The following is an 18,940-nucleotide window of genomic DNA, read 5'->3' as shown; positions in this document are numbered from 1 at the left end:
AAACTGCCAGTCAGGCTGGTTGTTTTTGTGTGTGTGTACTATTCTGTTGTTGTTGATGATGTCTTGTTTTTTGCAGCTAGAGGTGAAGAGGTCCCCATTTGAATAGGTGATAAATTTGCGCAAACAAATCACGGTGGGAGTGGCGAGGTTGCCTGAGCGGCGTGTCCTTGAGCATGTTTTTGCCATTTAAATGCACGTTTGTTTATGAGCCGAGGTTATTTTGTATTTTTATTCTGTGCTTTAAAACGTATCATCTTGTACTGAGAAAGGCAGTAGTACTTTTTGACACCCATTTTTAACCTAATTTTGTATGAAAAAGTAAGCAAACACGTTATAAAGCTGCACGATGCTGCTCACTCTACACACGATTGCATACTGTTAGGCGCAGTTAATCCGTAACCGTTACGGTCTCACCCGTAGACTACTTAAACGTACCGATAAGCAGTGTGTGTTTGCATGATTGTTAAGATTAGTAAAACATACAACTCGTAAACAAATGATTAGACAAATGAATTAGCAACACATTTCAGTTGATTGCATCACATTTCCTCTTTTTTCTGTCCGAATCTTATCTTGCATGTGCGGAAAACACATAAAGTTGAAATTTCCCCGCTCAAAAACAGGGCTTAAAATCACGTTTTCTCCACGTTAATCGTACCTACACACTCTTTCCTTACCCCGCAATCGGCATCTTATCGCCACAATCAAGCATAGAAAATTCCCACACGTCAAGAAGCAATGCGAGGGACAGGAGAGAAATAACCCTACCTCGAAAAAACTTCCGATGACTAACATCATTCTCTGTCGATGTGAGGCTATTTTTGGGGGAAGCTTGCGGTGCGATAAGGGCTGTTAATCGCGAGAGCATGGTGGATGACTTTCTGGACAATTCATGGTGGTGATCTGATAAGTGTAGCAATGAAAAGATTTAACCACCCGATAGAGGCCAACCAATCTCAGAGTGTGTAGGACGTATGGTGCAAGCATTACAAGACTTCTTTGCTTCCCTCGAACATCGATGCCCAATCTCTCTTCTTGTATTGCCCATTTTTTTCTTGGCTCAAAATGAGAGGAGAGATGTAGGCTTGTATAAAAAAGGGGGAGTTTGGCAATGGATTTAGCAAAAGGTTGTTTACTTCCACCACCACACGATAACGGCGTACGCATCTCCCGTGTGCAGCTGGCCTGCCCCCATTGTCGGGTGGGAAAGATAGATAACAGCAGCGGCAGCAGCAGCAGCACCACCACCACGCTGTCGTCATTGTTGCGGGCGCACGCCACGGACGCATGACAATCGTTTCGCATGGGACCCATCGGCCACCCGTGTGGGCTGGTACTGCTGTCGCTAAGGGCCCACACCACACGCGGCAGACCGGCACACACTGTCGGAGGCGCGGACTCAAAGCACGCACCGCACACCTTTCGATTATCGTACTCCACACCACACGTTGCACACATCAATCTCCAAGGCAAACACAATCGGTTCGAGATGCTTCACCCTAGAGGGGGAAGGAGCAGTTTTTGGGACCCAGCGTCCCCCATCCTACTGCTCCCGGACGCACTGCAGAATGCCCTCGAGAACGCCCCGGATCAGATCGGTCCCGATCTCGTCCACCGTGTTCTCCTGCGCGTACTGGACGATCTCGTCGCACATCAGCTCCACGCTGACGCCGTCCGGATCGATGCCGGGCTTGTGCCGGATGCCGTTCGCGATGAACGCGATCGTCTCCGGATGGTTCACGTCCGCGATGTGCAGCGTCGCCAGCACCTGCTTCATAATGTCCACCAGGATGTTGTGCGAGTAGTTCTGCGAGGCGGGAAAGATCATCTCGAGACTGTTGCCGACGATTTCGCCCAGTATCTCCTTCGTGTCGATGTCATACCCCTCCTTGAACGTGCGGAAGATGCTCTCGATCAGCTCGGCAATCGCCTGGGGCGGTATGGTGATGAGCAGCTCCTCCGGTATGAACGACTTGAAGTTTTCGATAATGTGCGGCAGCAGATCGCTCGCGTGCTCGGGCGCAAAGTTGTGTATGATGTTGGACAGATAGTGGGCCAGATGGTTGACGACGCGCTTGATGTCGGACTGCAGGACGCGCGAACCGAGCTGCTCCACCAGGAAGTCGTCGATCAGGCTGGAGATTTCGTTGTACAGGAAGTTGTCGGGCGAGCTGGCCCGGGTGCTGGGCGGGGCCGAGTCCATCACCGCATTGTAGACGGATTCGTCGGCGACCGGGACCGGTTTGCCGCAGACCGCTGGCGGTGGTATCTGAACCTCCACGTCCGGGCTTTCGGCCGAGAGGGGCTTGCACTTCATGCTGAGCGTGCGGATCTCGCGCTGCAGGGTGTTGATCTGTTCCTTCTGGATTTTGGCGATTTCGCGCAGCTTGCTGAGATCTTCCGAGTAGGTCGGCGGTGGCTGCTTGCGACGCTCTAGGATCAGCTTCTGGTGGGCGAGTGCTTTCTCCAGGTTGTTGTACTCCTCTTGAAGGACGGTCAGGATGTGCAGCTTCTCGGTGCCTTCCTGGATGACCTTCTTTAGCTCCTCCTGCTTTTTGGCGTACAGTTTCTGCCGGGGATAGAGCGTCTTCAGACACTGAGCAGAAATTGAAATGCTGAAAACGGACTTACCTTCAGCTCCCGGGCACGCTCCTCGTAGCTCTTGCGCACGTCGTCCAGGTTGGCGCGCATCTCGAACGTGTACTGGCGCAGTATTGTCTCCTCCAGCTCGTCCAGATCGATCACGCGGCCAAACTTCTTCATCATCGTCTCGTTGATCTCCTCCTTGAGCGATACCAGCTGCTGCCGCATGAACTTGATGTCCGTCTTCATGCGCGCGAGATGCACCACGTTCACCCGGTGCTTGCGCTTGGTTTCGAGCGTTTCCGCCGCCAGCTGATCGACGCGCGCGTACAGCTTCAACAGCGCTTCCCGATTGAACAGCAAACTGTTCTCCACGTCCTGAAACTCCGTCTCGGTGCGGAAGTACTGCATCTGATCCATCTTCACTATGATCAGCGTGTCGATATCGTTGAGTCTTCGCTGCTTCTCGCGCCGCAACTCCAGCAGTTCGTTTTTCCTCTCGCTAAGGCGCGTTTCCGCATCCGCCAGCTTGGGCTTAAGGTTTTCCAGCTGCCGGTGCATCTCCTTCAGGGAGCGTTCCTCCCCGTAGTGGCGCCGCTGCAGCTCCAGCTTCTCGTTGCGCAGCTGGATGGCAAGGTTGTACAGCTCCGGGTTACAGCCGGCCGGACAGTGGCTAAGATCGAGAAACACCTTGCTCACTTCGCCCTCGTTCGCGTTCTCCAGCCCCTCAATGTCTTCCGACGAGTACTCGGACGACGAGTCCGACTCGTTGTCGTTGATTTTGCACGGCTTAAACTTCTTCTTGTAGATGCGCTTCATCACCTTGGTGTAGTCGTTGTCGAGGCAGCTCGAGTTGAAGCGCTGCAGGTTCGAGCGCTGCTCGCGCTGTATCTGCTCCATCTCCAGCTCGACCTGCTCGATCGCGACCCGCGCGTCCTGCACGGCCTGCAGTAGTCCGTTCCGCTCGATCGTTACCTGCTCCACGCTGTCCAGGACGGCCGTTTCGATCTTGCTAAAGTCCTTCAGTATCCACAGCTCCTGGTAGAGCGTGAGCTGAAAGTTTTCCAGCAGCTTCGCATCGGTGTCCACCTGCAGCCGCTCCTGGGCCAGCTGGTCCAGCTCACGGTCGAAGCGTTCGATGCGTGCCGACGCTTTGGCGATGATTTTGTCCTGCTTGAAGAGCTTTCCCATTAGGCGCAGCTCTCGCAACTCCCGCTCGTGCTTGCTTAGGGTGAGTGTAGCCTGCTGCTCCGGGGGCAACGTCAGCCCGAGCACTTCCTTCAGTATCATGTCGTGGCTATTTCGGTGCGCCTTCCTTTCCAGCTGCTCCAGAGCGGCCAGATTTTGACGATCCTCTTCGAACTTGTACTGATCGTCGGCGTACTCAACCTTCAAGTTTAGCGTAACGTCGTGGGGGAATTGTTTGCGCTTTTCCGCCGGCAGCTCCTCGTGGATTGCTGCCAACTTTGCCCGCTGCTTCGCTATGTACCGCATCAGCTCGACCTTCTTCTCGCGCAACGCAAACACCCGCCGGTTATAGTCTCGGCGCAACGTGAACATCTCCTGCCGTATGCGCAACAGCTCGTGGTACTTGCCGGTGGTCGTTTCCACCTGCTCCTCGGCCGGCTCGTAGTCGGGATCGCTCTTGAGATTGTAGTCACCGATCGAGCCGGCCGCCTCCTTGATCGCCAAATCGTCGGCGGGATCGTTCGCGTTCGGGTCCGGCTTGGAGGCTTTATGTTCTTCCCACTGAAAAGTGTGATAAGATTGTTGGTCGAGCTGTTTGGGTTAAATGCAGTCTACAACTCACCTCTTGCTGGCGTATCGTTTCTTGGTTCTTGCGATCGCGGTACTTCGCCAGCAGGCGCCTCATTTTGCTTTCGAGCTTAAAGTCGATCGTCGACTGCGACAGCCCTTCGAGGAACGATTCTTTGCGCTGCATTTGTGAGTCCTTTCGGCGATCCTTGCGCTTGGCGGAAGTTGTCTCGGGAGCTCTTGAACAGCAGCAAAGGGGAAATTATTATTATTTTGAAATATCTGACAAGATCTAAGGGTCTATTATGCATGGTGTATTACATCAGTGCCTCGATAAGTAACATCAGTATCCCAAAAATGCTAAATCCGGTCTCCAAAAACTTGGAAAATGTGCTCGGTGCATAGGCAAACAGTGAAAAACAACTTTTGTTTCATATAAAAAGACAAACCTATCCTCCGGAGTTTTACACAACTCAATGAAGCGGCTTAATATTTGCAATAAAAAGATTACATTTGATTAATGCCGTAAGAAACAATTGAATCCAGCAAAACTTACCGTCTACGTTCTGCCTCTTCTGCGACCAACTTCTCGACCTGCTCCACGGTTTGAAAGTAGTCATCGTCCAGCTTTTCGATACGGAAACTCTTCACCGACTGTCCACTTCTGCTTAAACAGACATGGATCCACATTAATTTTCGATTGTAAAGATCTTGTCTGGTCACAACCCATTACCTTACTGCCAACACCTCGATCGGGTAGCTTTCCAGCGGCTCCAGGAAGAACTGCTGCAGCTTGCCGGCCGCAATGCGCACCTTCTCCACATCGAACGCCATCCGGCGATGGACCAGCCCGAGCTCGGCCGCCAGCTGCTCCCGCAGATCGTCCATGATGCGCTCGTCCAGCACAAAGTCCGTCACCGGTATGCGGAACGCTTCCGGCAGGGCCCGGTTACGCTCCAGCAAAGCCTCGAAACGCTTCCGATGGCTGGCGACGGTGCGCAGCACCGCCTCCTTACGGTCGGAAACAATCTTCGCCAGCCGGTCCCGTTCCTGGCGCGCCTTCTGCTCCTCCAGCGACGGATAGTCACGCTCGTCGATGTCGAACACGCGCTTCACACCCTTTTCGAGCGGTTTCGGAGGGATGGCTTGGAACGGTTCACCCTCACCGAACCAGCGGTACGCGAACAGGTTACCGTCCGCCCCAACGCTGAAGATGTACGCATAGTCGTGGCTGAAGGCGAGTGCCGTCACTTTGCCCGTCCGATTATCGTGCATCGGCAACGTCCAGTAGTCGCTGAGGTCGCGAAAGTCACGCTTGGTTCGATTCACCCGTATCGCACCGTCGCCCGTACCAAAGATGGTGTAGTTTGTGCTGGGGGGAATGAAACGCTCCAAAATTAGAGATGCCTATTGAACAGGGGGGAATTATTGTGCGAAAGGAAGGCCTTACTCTCGCAGATAGCACGTCAGCTCGACATCCTCCAGCTCCGGTATGGGCGTGCAGGACAGTGGGTCCTCATCGTCGAACCCGTACTCGTACACGTACCCTGCATCGTACCCGCCCATCGACAGCCACAGCGTGTCCTCGTCGGTGTACCGGGCCCACAGCACTGGATTGGGCACCTTCGGGATGTAGAGCGGTTCAAGCTCTTCCTCCTCGTCCGAGTCGGCCAAAAACGCTTCCTCGTTGATCTCCGCCTTCGGGTTTTCGATGCGCATCCGCTCAAGCGTTTGCAGCTTACGGGCGCGCTTCTCCTGCTTGCGCTTCTCGATCTCGGCCACGCGCAGATTGCGCTTGATCTCCGACTTTACCGACTGGAAGGTGAGCTGCCGGATCTCGACGTGCCGCAGATGGTAGGAGATGGTCGTGTAGTCGACGGGCGCTTCGGGCAGCTCCATCTCGAGCAGCTGACCGTGCCGGCAGCCGACCAGTGCGGTGGCGGTTGTGTCCGGCTTCCAGCTAATGGTGCTGACGGCGGACGGGGTGTAGACCAGCCCGATGGGTTCCAGCGTCGCGTGAGGACTCGTTCGGACACAGCGATGCACGAAGATGGTTTGATCTTCCGAGCCGGACACGAGGATTGTTTCCCGGGCGTTTAAACCCAGCGCCGTGATGGCTTTCGAGTGTGGCTTGAGCAGTTGTATGAGATTGACTCGGTTTTCTGGATAGGAAAGGTGTCCCTGGTGCAGGTTAACGGCAACCGCTCGTAGAAACCCGTCCGCAAAGCCTAGCACAAGAATGGCTCCGGTCGGGTCGAGTGTTGGCGGCAGCCAGATCATCGACTGCCCGGCACACTGGAATCGATGGCTCAGCAGTAGCTCCCGCTTGGCGTAATCGTACACGCACAGCATACCGTCCACTCCGAGTGTGGCCACGTGGCTAGACACTGGGCTTGCCTGCACGGCCACAATTTCTCCCGCGTGACACTTGAACAGCTGCTGCGGTGGTTCCGTGTGATGCGCTGGGGTTAAATCGCACAACCAAATCCCACCGCTGCCATCCTGTGCGTACCACTGGAAGTCACCCTGCCGGCGCACCAAACACATCAGCTCCGCTCCGATGCGGAACTCCATTATTGGTTCGATCTCCACAAATCGATCGTCGTCCGGTGGATCGGCCAGCTCGACCGTCTCCCAGAACCAGATCCTTATCCGACCGTCCAGGCCCGCCGTCATCACTTCGCCCTCGCGCATCAAGATCTGCGTGATCGGCCCATCGTGGCAGGGTTTGCGGCCCTTGCGGCAAACTTCCAGCTTAATCAGCCCGGCCTCCCACACGAGCACATTGCCCCACTGGCAGCCGGACAGGACTTTCTCATCGGGCAGCGGCAAAATCCCCACAATGTCCGATATCTCCGTCTTGCCAAAGCGTCCCAGCTCGCCCTGAAGCTTCAATCCGGTGAAGGTGCTGGACATTTTCCAGAATTTGATATGACCAAGGCCTGCGTTGGAAAAAGGTATCGAACGTCCGTGATAGTGTGGAATGGATGACGGTTACCATAGCAACCAACTTACCGCACGTTGTAATGTGCCCCGGGACGCTCGGCGAGAACATCACGTTCAGCACATCGTTCGAGAACGACTTGCAGCGGAGAATGATTTCCGCCTCGCGCCAGTTCCACACCGTCAGCATGTAGTCGGGCTCGATGCCCTGCGAAATCAGCAGCTTACCATCCACGGTGTAGTCGATGCGCGAGTAGCCGCTCGTCGTACCGCCCGTCAGCAGATTAACGACCGTCATCTCAGGATACTGGTAGATGATGATGGGCGGGTCGACGCCATTCTCACCCACGGTCAGATGGCAATACTCTTCACTCGGGTTGGTCTGGATAGGAGCGAAACATTGGGGTAACATTGTTAGCAACTCAGGTAAACAAACACTCGCAGGACTGCGCCCTAGCTACCGTAATGCAACCGATACCGCCCCCGGTCGAGCTGCGGCGTGTCGTGACGGTGTGCGTCGTCACGTCGAAGAAGTGTATCAAATTGCCCGACGCAAACACCAGGACGCTTTCGGCGATTTTGCACAAATTAAAGAACCGCTTGCAGTCGTATCCGTACGAGTAGCTGGGGAAGGAATGGGGAGACAGTTTGAATGGAATGGATTGCGGGGAAGGATGTTACCGTTCCACCTTTCTGGCAAGGATGTTACTCACTCAAACTCCAGCAGCTCGTTCGGGATGGTACAGGACGAGTTACGGATCGGTTTCGATATGAGCGATTTCCCATCGTAGCGCCCGGTAGCCGGCCGTTCGTTTGAGCTCCGTTCCATCGCTTTTGAAGGTTTGGCTTCTACTGGTGCATGTGTTTGTGCGGGAATAGGCAACGTATCGATGCCAACTGTTTAAGCTGCACGCAGCCGGTAACCATGGCAATCTATAGCAACCGGAAAAAAAAACATGTTGGCAGACTGCTGCTCCTTGTGCAGCATTGTAAAAATTGAAGGTGGTTCACTACATTGATCACTCAACATGAACACAGTTTTTAGCGTATATCGTGACATCTCTCTAACATATTTGTCTGATTTGTGACTAGAGATTACACGTCTCTGGGGGATTTTTTTGTTATAATTTACAGACATATTATCATTCATTTGTTTTGCTTTAAATTAATATGAGTTTAAGGAAAATCATATTGACCAAAACAGTCTTTTTCTTTATTTACATGTAGTCTGAGAAGGACAGTACTCCTTATTGCTTATTTAAACTAAACTAGGACCTCAAATGTGACACTTTTGTTCCATAGGTTCATGTTAGAATAATTTCAATTGTTTGATTTCGAAACATGGTGTAGTGGGTTAATCGATGCTCAGACAGATTACCTATCAAATAGTGTCAAAGTTTTGGCTTCTAGCTTGAGAACTGGTCACGCTATTTGATCAATTTAGTGAGCTGTTGAACAATAAATGTTATAGAAAACATTTTATTGCAACATTTACTGCTAGGACAAAGCGTTAAACCAAAGCGACAAACCAAACTACGCCTAAAATCTTGCAATTTGCATAAAAAAATCGGGTACAACTTACGTTTTTTAGCTGAATAATCCTAAAAATCGAATAATTTTATGACATTTTGTGATAAATTTACAGTATTGAGTTATCTCGCTATAACAAATCAAGTACAGTGTAAAACGCAATAATATTTATGATTGAATCAGATCTAGATGAAGTATTTGGGTTGGAATGGGGTTGGGATAAGTTCTCGGAATGGTGTGGGCTCAGGATAACTTCCAGAACCGGTCTGGGTAGGAGATGAGCTCCAGAATCGGTCCATCAGCTCCAGATAGGTTTTCAAACAGTATCATGGGAATAAGTTCCAAAGCCAGAATGAGTATCAGTTCCTCGACGGGCATGAAGTTGGAATATATTCCAGGATCTTTATGGGTTCTGTAAGTTCCAAGAGTGGTGTGGGTACAGTATCTCAGTCATTGGGATGGTATGAGTTCAGGAAGATTTTCAGGATCTTAATGGATATAGCAAGGATTCAGAGCAGTTTTAGTAACAATATAAGTTAAGGATCCGTTTAAGGACCGATATAGGTTTAACTATCACTTTGGGTAATTGGTTAAAATCAGTATCTCTCTACATTCCAAGTTGTTTGCAAAGGTAACTAGGTATCCAGTACTAGCTTATTATCCTCAGAAGTTATTTTTCGCAGCCATGTAATCTAAATAAAATAGCTAAATAAACTAGCAATAAGAAGTCATATAAAAGCTTACTATTATTTTGACAAGTTATCTATTATAATGGCATTATATACATTTTTCAATCGTAACAACGTCATACTTTGTCATCTTATCAGCATTGCATTCATATCACACGTCTCATTGCTGAACTCTCAACTTGAACTGCATTCCCCTCCGATGCAATTCCTAGCTGCAAAAACTGATCATCGATACACCTGCCAATAGTCTCGTATTTCGCAACTGTATCAAACACTAATGCTTCACCCCTCCGCTTCCCTCACCGGTTCATTGACCGTCTGATCGATAAATTCCCCTCCACACGGAGCTGATGAAACACCACGCGCCAGTTTCACCAGATGCGTCCGCCTGATAAGCCCGCAGCGCTGTTCCAGCTGTTTCCCAGACCCGACCGGGTCCAAGGTATCGTCGCGGACTCCGGTCGAAAATCGCCCCTTCTATCATACAACAAAACATGGGGGGATCCTTGAGCCACGAGGTCGTCGCCTAGCCCCAACAGGGCGAGACACCTTTAGCGAGTACGGCTTTCCGTTATAAATTATCCTCCAGTCCCCGGGTCGCTATCAGTCGCAGCCCTTGCATGCCCACAGCCAACCGACACGAACCGGATTCGTGTTCAGCGGATGATTGGTTTCGGTGAGCGGGCACCAATTTTGGGGGGGTGCTATTTTTGGTGGACGCCTTCAAAACAAACATAACCCTAGGAACGGAGCAAAGGGTGCGATAATTAATCATCCAAGTCACAGAGGAGGTTGATTTTGCGACGAATGATCTACAGGGCAAAGTGCGCGGAGCTTCGACGGTGTAACATACTCTGCACAACCGCCTCCCTCCGCGGGGTGTATTGATGCATTTGTCTAAAGTAGGACAAATGCTCTCGGTGGTCCGGCTGGCCCTTGGACGGAGCGTGTAGTTGCGATAAGCGCCCGATCTGCGCACAACGGCTGTCCGGGGTCCGGGGATGATCGAGAACCGGTCCGAACCGGTTCGCGCTGATAACCCGAAGGGTTAATTTCTCCCTCACCGAGCAGAATCGGATTCGGTCTTGGTGTGGGGCCGCGCGTCAATAAGTGACAAGCTGTGTGATGGGTGTATTACATTCTGCCAAGAGGTGTACTTCAGATATTCCCACACACACACACACACACATACACACTGAGGCAAGGGCTTATTTACGGTCGAACTAGAAGGTACTAGAGTGGGTCGTATAGCTTCCAAAAACATGTGTTCGGCGTGTGCCGTCGTTGGACGCATGATCACGCAGGAAGTGATGTAATGTTCGCCACATATTACTAACAAAAAACTGCCAACACATGTGTTTGTGTGTGCTTTTCCAACTCGAAACTTCCCCCGTTCAAAGTCTACAGCCTTGACTAATGGGAGCCTACACAGTGCCTGCGTGATCAGGCGGCCAATGGCAATAAAAACCCTAAAAATACACACAAAATCCACCAACACCTCTGTTGCTGGAATCACGGCACACACGAATTCCCCCCCTGTAGGCGAGTAGCATTGTGGCTGCCGGGCTGGGTCTGGTATGTTTCCGTAATTGACGGAATATTGCGCGCGCCCGCACGCGATAAGAAGGTAGAAGCAGACGGGACGCGACAGCATGCTAATCGTCGGCGGAACTGGCTCGAACCGGTTCAATCCCTGGCCGGGCGTGCTGGACAATCCGGTACCATGGAGTGCGTTCGGCTTTATCGGTGCTGTACGAGCGCTTCCAGACGTGCAACGCGATAAGAAGCGCTTCACCAAAGTGGGGGTGAGATGACACAAAATGAAATAGCCCGGTGGTCCGATGACAGGACCCGATTGGGAATTTGTGAAGCATCTGAAAGTGTCTTGGAGTTAGAATTGATGTCAAATCTGGCTATTTCCAATGAACAATCAATTGCTTGCAACCAACAAATTACCATAACGTCACGACTACCATCAAGCCGCACCTAAAGAGGCCCACTTTTCACCGGAAAACGGGCAGTGGACGGTTGTTTGTACCGGATCTTATCAAAGTGCACTACCGTGCACGTCTTGGCGTTATCACAAGCACCGCAATGCCCGATGAATGTCAATATTAGTAATGCTGGGAATTAAATTGTGGACGTAACAAACTCTGCGAGAGGTTAGGTTTGGCGAGAGCACCACACGCCGGACGGATCGACGTAAGGCCGGCTGTCCCTTGCTGGGGTCCAAAGCGATGCGTAGTTGTCCGCCGCTCGATGGGAGCTCACTCGCTACCAACCTCGACTAGACGGAACGACCCTGAGCCTGTTTGATGGCGTTGCAGGGCATGTGATGTACCGGTGGCTCAACACGATCGAACTCCGAACCGGTTTGCACAGGATCGGTACGCCCGGGTGGTTTAGTCTATTGGTGCCGATCGTGTACGTGAATCCAGATTGAACTAGCTAGCGAGAAGCTCAATGGGAGTGAATCCCACCAACGGACTAATGACCCGGATTAATGAGAATTTATAGAATCGTGGGTTATCGCGAATGCAGCGCTGCGTTGAAGCCTTCCTTGAAGCTGAAGCTACTACGTAGTATGCCCAAGCACGCGGAGTGTCTAGACGATGCAATATCGATAGCTAGACCTACAGTACCGATCGTGTACATCTGATGAGATTTTATGCTCTGATTGGGGGGCTACTATTTGTTTGGAGTGGGGCCGATTTCATTCATTTCTATTTTGATAACGACTTCTTAGACGCTCTTTACGTTGGTTTTGGTGTAACGCTTCGCAGGTGGCATCTTTGATCGATTAGTGAGCTTTTTTATTTCATATTAGTAATTAAAAATGTTCGGAATCTTTCGGGGTCAGTCACTGGACACTGTTTATTACAAATGTAGGGCAAACTCAATTCACGCCATCGATTGCTATCAGTATGCATAGATAAGCAATAAGCTTTATGGCATTAGACGTCCGGTGTGTTTCTTATGAAGTGCTTAGCACACCGCAGAGTCCCTTGCATTGGTATCTGTGGAATTAGGGATTTGCTCTGAGTATCTTCCACTTGAGCCTTGAGCTTTTTGACAGTCTTGGCTTACAAGTGACCCTGAACATACTTGAGGTTACGGTAGATTATCTATCAGGTCTGTGGAAGCTGTTGAAAAGCACATGAAACTTCATAGGCTCTAATCTCGATCATGATGCGTTTTTTGAGTATTTCTACGTTTTTTCCTCAATTCTAAACCATAACCTCAAATTATCAAACAGAATGCTGTAAAAAGATTGAAAAGTTGCATACAGTTGGCTTCTATTTATAATGTAAAAACACATTGTTTTGTGAAGCGTTTTTTCTTATTTTACTTCTTCATGCTACATCTTTCTCTTATTGCGTCTTCTTATCTTCTTCTTCTTCTTTTTTCTTATTTCTTCTTCTTCTTCTTCTTCTTCTTCTTCTTCTTCTTCTTCTTCTTTTTCTTCTTCTGCTTCTTCCTCTTAACTTCTTCTTCTTCTTTTTTTCTTGTTTCTTCTTTTTTATTTTTGTTTTTTTTTATATTTCTTTTTTTTCATGTTCCATCTTTTTTTTTCTGTGTGCTCTTTTGTTCTTCTCTTTGTTTTGCTTCCTTTTCTTTCTCAACTGATTCATTTTATTGTTCTTCTTATTAGTATCATCATCATGTTATTCATTGTCTTCTTCTGCTTCTTCTTACTTTCCACTTGTCATTGTTCTTCTTTCTCTTCTTTGTATTTTTATTATGGTTATTCGTCTTCTTATTGCTCGCTCCCTTCTTCTCCTCCTCTTCTTCAGTTGTCTGTTATCAAGGCCTATTTTTTAAATAAAACTGAAAGACCATGCGTCTCCATCTCCACTCTAAGCGTCTCTTACCGTCCCTACCCATCAACTTCCGTTTGATAGTGTCGAACCCGTCCAATAGCAGATGAAGTTTACCTTAAAATATCCCTTAAAACCCCCACACGCCATCAGCCGGTAGCGAACCGATGCGTTCGAAGATGTCATCGGGACGGCTTTATCGACGCGCTCGAATTTGTCGAGGCACAGTTAGGCCACCCCGATGCCTTCCCATCATTTCCTTTCCTGTTTCTGATAACGGAACCCCCTACCGGAGCAGCACACCGTGAAAGGGCACTTTTCGTGTTCCAGACCTACTTCAACGTTTTCCCCCAGGGCGGCGGCATGACGTGCGCGTATTATGAGACTCGCGTTTGAAGGAACGGCCTTCGAGGCGAGGCGTATGCACACAGGCCATACAGCGACAGATAGGAATAACCTTCCCTCGTTTCACACAGAACCATTCCTCCAATTGTCCAAAATCACTATCACCCATTGGGCCCACCACACACACACACCCCCCGGGAGGTGATACTGACAGTGTGTATCTCGCTCTCTCTCTCTCTTTGAGGTTCTCTATTCGCTCACCCTGCCTATTTAGCCTGGTAGGGAGACTGATAAGAACGCTGTAAGTCGCTGACCGAGATGTCGCTTGGTGTGTTGGTGGTCGTACACACAAGTAGTAGCGTTAAAATGTGTTCCGGTTAGGTGGGGGGCCTTTAGTCAGCATCTCGAACTCGCATCGCTCGGACCGCGCGCCAGGTTCGTTCGCCAGCACAAAAGGTCGCGCGTGGTTGAGTGCTACAGTTGATAAAGCACCAGGCGAGGGATCGGATCCATGCCGGGAGCGCCTCGGAAGATTCGAATTGTGTGTGTTGCCGTCTTGTTTCTCCGCTACGCTTTTCTCCGCACAGTGTTGCTGTTCCGTCCAATATTATTAACTTCTGTGTGACCGAGAGAGATAGAGAGAGCGTTTAGAGTTAGACGAGCGACAAACGACGAAAATGCAGAAGAAATCGAATCTGTGAAAGAGAGTGCGAGAAAAGATTAGAACAAAGAGGCCATCTTGGTAGTGAGTGATCGGTAGTAGATCGCTGGATCATTGCTGCGTGTGTGTGTGCGTTTGTGTGTGCATTTTGTGCTAACTCTTGTTCCAACGTGTGCTTGTGTGTGTTTTATGGTGAATGCAAATAAGCCGCAACTTGCTAACAGCCCGGAATGAGTAGTAATTAACACGTTAAGATAACGCTTCCAGTGCTTTGACAGTGTTGTTGTGTCCTCTGGCTGACTCGACACCGGCTTTAACCCAAAGAAAGCACATCTAACCTTAAATGACATAAAAAATATAAAAGCAGAAAGCAACCAGCGTCGCGACAAAACACACGGCACAACAATGCTAATCAACAAAGAAACCATCCCGTACAGGATGGGCCTGCAGCCCTTCTACTACTACCAATCGTCACCGCCGGTGCAGAATGAGCGGCTCGGCGGCTACCACCCGATAACGCCCCCGTACCACCATCCGTACGACTTTATCCTGCCGATGCAATCGTCGCCACCGGGCTCGATGCCGGCCAGCGCAACGGTTGCGGCGGTAACGGCCGCCGCCGCCGCCGGTGTACCCGTGCCGACCGATCGTCTTCGGTCGCCGGCCTCATCAACCGGTTCGTCGCCTACGTCTGTCGGCTCATCGCCACTGTACTTCTACCTGAACGGGCGCAACACCGGCACGGAGGGAGCTGCCGTGTCGGGAAAGGATCAACTTGCAGCAGGGCCGCTTTCACCACCCCACACACCGCCGTTGCGCGATCGCTCGCCCAGTCCACTGTCGGGGCGGGGTGAAGTGCTCGGTACCGGCAGTACGGCAGCGCAGCGCAACTCCGTCATTATGAAGGTGCAGAATCAGCAGGTCGTCCCGATGCAGGGCGAAACCGACGCGAGCAGCTCGCAGTCCGAGCCGGACACGGTGGAGGAGTTTGTCTGCCGCTGGGAAAACTGTTACTGGTAAGGAAGGCGATGGTTTTGTCGATTAGAAGTGGGATATTTTGTGAATTTCGCTGTCTCATTGCTAATAGGGGTATTTCCTACTAGATGGCGCTGTTCTGCTCTCGTTTAAAACTAACCAGAATTTACGATATAGCCATAGAATTCATTTATTGCTTGTGAAGGAGTGAATTGTATTGCACTTTGAATGCAACACATACAACAGTATTCAATGAAACTTCTGAAAAAGCTTGATGTACTTAAGCCTAATTTGTTTTTTGGCAGCAGCAGACAGATGGCGCTGCAATGCAATGGTAGCAACAATTTAATTGAAGCATTCTAAGCTCTGCTACGATTTTAACAGTCTTAAATCAGCAGTAAGAGCATTGCAACCCAATGATCATCTAGAGTTTTTTTGTAATTTGAAGGCATTACATTCACTTTATTCACTCTTAAAACGGGACTGGTGACACCCTGTACCATGTACCGACTATTGTAAGTTGTTTTTTACTCCCAGAAAAGATCTCTCCAGGCAGTTTGTTATCTTTTTCCTCGCCACCGCGGATCATATGATTGTCGCGAGATATAAGACCCAAGATGAGACTGGAGAGGAAGCGAACGTTTGCACCTCCGGCTGTCCAACCACGTAAAGCAAACAGACAGCCCCAGCCTTCCCTCTTCCCTTTGGGGCCACGTTCTTACCCTGAGTCGCACGTTTTCTGTTGTACCGTGTGCAGATGTCGGCAAATCTGTCGTGTGAATCTAGCGAAAAGCTCCCGTTCATCGTTCATTGTTTATAGTGGTACGATTCTAGGGAGAGCACTAAAAATTTGGAATCAAGTTTACATATTTGGGTGGAGGAAATGGTTAATATCCTACAATTTATATAATTGTATTGTCAAAACTGAGGGCTTTTAAGCAGAAAATGCTTTGAAAATCATTTTGAAATTTTTAAATAATTCTTAGAATCTCAGATTCTGAACATGAATTCGGCGAAAAGGGCTTATCAACAAGCGCTCTTGAGTAGTCTAGCGCCTACTGATGAAATTTTTGTGTGTGTGAGTGTTTGTGCCTCGATTTTGATTGGGCCCCCATCTCGTGTGAGGCGTTTTCGCCTGCTCGGGCTCATCCAAAGGCGCGTTACTGATAAATGCGTTAGCACACTCTCACCCTCGCCAACCATTCCCTGTCAGCGGAGCAGCGAATTTACAGCTTCTCTAACTCGTGACGTATACCACCGGCGGTGGTGGCGGTGGCGGTAGTGCCTATTTTGAGCGCGTTTTGTTATGCCCCTTGGTCAAACACCAGGTTTGATAAGGCATGGTTTCGCAACATTGAAATAATTACACCATGGTGGTGGCAAGCGACCAGTGGACCACATCCAAAGCCTTGCTAAACCTGCAAAAAAAAACAGGCAAAAATCTCAAAATCTATTTCCGGTTGTGATGAGCCTACGATTCCGGCCGCACAAAACACCTTCGAACCTTCGTCGAAAAGCTTGATTAACCCGCACCACGACCAAGCCCTTTCCGCGACCATGCGGTAAGATAATGATCGCATCATCATCATCACCTTCGTCCAGGGGAGACCGGGGACCTCGGTCCGGTGCGGCCAAACAATTGCGGCCAGCCGGTGTGTTCGAGGTCGATATATCTTATCGGCACAATATCAGCCGGGCTGTGCGTGACGTTGACCCGTTCGCCCACTTTCAGCACTAACACCGCGCGCTAAGAAACTCCCACTAATCGTTCCCACTCTCTTTCCATCCCTTTCGTGCAGCGTGTTCTTCAAGCTGGAGGATCTGGCAAGTCACGTTACGCAGAAGCACGCCGTCATCGGGCTGGACGGTTTGTACTACTGCCGCTGGGAGCGCTGCCTGCGCCAGGACCGTGGCTTTAACGCGCGCTACAAGATGCTGGTGCACGTGCGCACACACACGAAGGAGAAGCCGCACCAGTGCGGCAAGTGTGGCAAGTGTTTTTCGCGCGCGGAAAATCTGAAAATTCACCTCCGCTCACACTCGGGCGAAAAGCCGTACGTCTGCCCGGTGGAGGTAAGTTGCACCAGCAGCTTGGATCTTGGATCTTGGGGGAGCAGTGTAAACTAATCTCTGCTTTTGCTCTGCCACTTGTAGGGATGCAACAAAGCGTACTCGAACTCTTCCGATCGGTTCAAGCACACCCGAACGCACTCGAACGACAAACCGTACGTGTGCAAGGTGCCGGGCTGCAACAAACGCTACACCGATCCGTCCTCGCTGCGCAAGCACGTCAAAACGTTCAAGCACGCGAACCTGGACGGCTGCTCGCCCCTGCGGCTGCCGGATGTGTGCTGCATGGAGTACGAAAGCTACTCCCAGGACAGTACGACCCGCTCGGATGCGACCGGTTCCTATCCGGACTACGATTCCGAGGACGACGGCGGTGCGCTGATCGATGTGGTGTGCTGCGACGAGGAGGCCCGGCTCTATCCCGAGTACGGGCCGCAACGTTTGGCGGGCTGCGAGCATCCCGGGTGCTGTCAGCAGTTTAAGCACGGTGCCAGCTACTGGGGCTTGATGGAACAGGCGGACGATTCCCGGCGCCAGCTGATGGATGGCGAGCAGCTCGAACCGTGGGACAACGGCAACGGTACGGCATCGCGCGAAGACGACGAACGGTGCAGGGAAGGTGTCGTCGTCGTCGGCGGTGCTGCCGGGGCGGGTGAGCGTCCGGAGGTACCGAGGCTGCTCAAGATGGACGTGGAAGATGGTCCGCTCGATCTCAGTGTACATCACCGATGAAAGTATGCAATTGAGGAGATGTTGTTTGGTTTTTCTTTCGTTGTTTTAAAAGAGTTGCGCTTAGTAAGTGTAACTTATCCCCACAACCTTATTTTCCCGAGCTCCCATTTCCCTATCCTGTCCCACACCACCTTCCTTTTGTTTCTGCATTGAAACAAACATTTTTAACTGTGTTCTGCAACGCAACTGATGGATTTTGTAGTCTGTAAGGAAACAAGTTTTTTTTATATTATTATTATTACTTTTATATTTTACACACAACATGCAAATAAGCAAACAAGCAAGCAAACAAAACATATCTATAACAAAACGTTTATCTTTATTGTGTAATGCCGCAAGCGAGCAAAACTAACAAAAACTACATGTTTAGCTATAACGATACGATCGAACACTAGTGCAATGTGCTGCGAATGTTTTAAACTTCATATGGCGGGCGGGCAGCTCCCCACAACAACAACACACACACAACACAAATAAAATGGTGCAAGTGTAGGTTTAGTAGGCTAGAACAATAATGCTAGAAGGATTTGTGATTTTGATGGCAAGAGGAAGAAGCGAGAAAGAGGAAATGAAAAAGAAGAAATGAGAAGCAGAAAAAGATGATCAAGAAAGAAGGAGAAAGCTGAACAATAGAAGTAAAGGGGAAAGAAGTAAAAAGGAAAAGAAAAAGGAAATAGAAGAAGTACGAAGAAGACAGAAAAAGGAGATATAGGAAGAAGAAAGATGACGTAATAGGAAGAAGGAAGCAGAAGAAGAAGCAGTACAAGAAGACGGAATAAGAAGAAGAATGAGAAGGAAGTAGAAGAAGATGAAATAAGAAGATGAAATAAGAAGAAGAA

General features: G+C 50.1%; 2 protein-coding genes across 2 annotated transcripts; one reads left to right on the top strand and one right to left on the bottom strand.

The window, feature by feature from the left end:
- Positions 1–1,112: 1,112 nt before the first annotated feature.
- LOC120895778 (cilia- and flagella-associated protein 44) lies at positions 1,113–8,159 on the bottom strand. Its single transcript, XM_040299395.1, has 9 exons — positions 7,995–8,159; positions 7,743–7,905; positions 7,354–7,663; positions 5,789–7,280; positions 5,072–5,710; positions 4,895–5,002; positions 4,394–4,577; positions 2,632–4,332; positions 1,113–2,569 (listed from the first exon to the last, which is right to left on the bottom strand). Exons 1-9 carry the CDS (start codon positions 8,108–8,110, stop codon positions 1,544–1,546), a joined length of 5,739 nt encoding a protein of 1,912 aa, XP_040155329.1. The 5' UTR covers positions 8,111–8,159; the 3' UTR covers positions 1,113–1,543.
- A 5,828-nt stretch (positions 8,160–13,987) lies between these two features.
- On the top strand, positions 13,988–18,698 carry LOC120895019 (zinc finger protein GLI1-like). Its single transcript, XM_040297984.1, has 3 exons — positions 13,988–15,340; positions 17,099–17,372; positions 17,454–18,698. The coding sequence occupies exons 1-3, from the start codon at positions 14,730–14,732 to the stop codon at positions 18,099–18,101; spliced, it is 1,533 nt and encodes a 510-aa protein (XP_040153918.1). The 5' UTR covers positions 13,988–14,729; the 3' UTR covers positions 18,102–18,698.
- The last annotated feature ends 242 nt before the right edge of the window (positions 18,699–18,940 follow it).

The sequence above is a fragment of the Anopheles arabiensis genome, chromosome 2 (genome assembly GCF_016920715.1).
Source record: "Anopheles arabiensis isolate DONGOLA chromosome 2, AaraD3, whole genome shotgun sequence".
NCBI lineage: Eukaryota > Metazoa > Arthropoda > Insecta > Diptera > Culicidae > Anopheles > Anopheles arabiensis.
The sequence above is the reverse complement of the archived record's forward strand: the minus strand, read 5'-3'. Positions and strand labels throughout refer to the sequence as shown.

What these genes read in the sequence shown, in the direction of transcription:
- LOC120895778 (XM_040299395.1), bottom strand. Translation starts at nt 8,110, where the DNA reads ATGGAACGGAGCTCAAACGAACGGCCGGCTACCGGGCGCTACGATGGG. An exon ending in GAAGAGGCAGAACGTAGACG is followed by an intron (nt 4,578 to 4,894) that starts GTAAGTTTTGCT and finishes CTGCTGTTCAAG; the next exon opens with AGCTCCCGAGACAACTTCCG. An exon ending in AAACGATACGCCAGCAAGAG is followed by an intron (nt 4,333 to 4,393) that starts GTGAGTTGTAGA and finishes CACACTTTTCAG; the next exon opens with TGGGAAGAACATAAAGCCTC.
- LOC120895019 (XM_040297984.1), top strand. Translation starts at nt 14,730, where the DNA reads ATGCTAATCAACAAAGAAACCATCCCGTACAGGATGGGCCTGCAGCCC. An exon ending in CGCTGGGAAAACTGTTACTG is followed by an intron (nt 15,341 to 17,098) that starts GTAAGGAAGGCG and finishes CCTTTCGTGCAG; the next exon opens with CGTGTTCTTCAAGCTGGAGG. An exon ending in CGTACGTCTGCCCGGTGGAG is followed by an intron (nt 17,373 to 17,453) that starts GTAAGTTGCACC and finishes TGCCACTTGTAG; the next exon opens with GGATGCAACAAAGCGTACTC.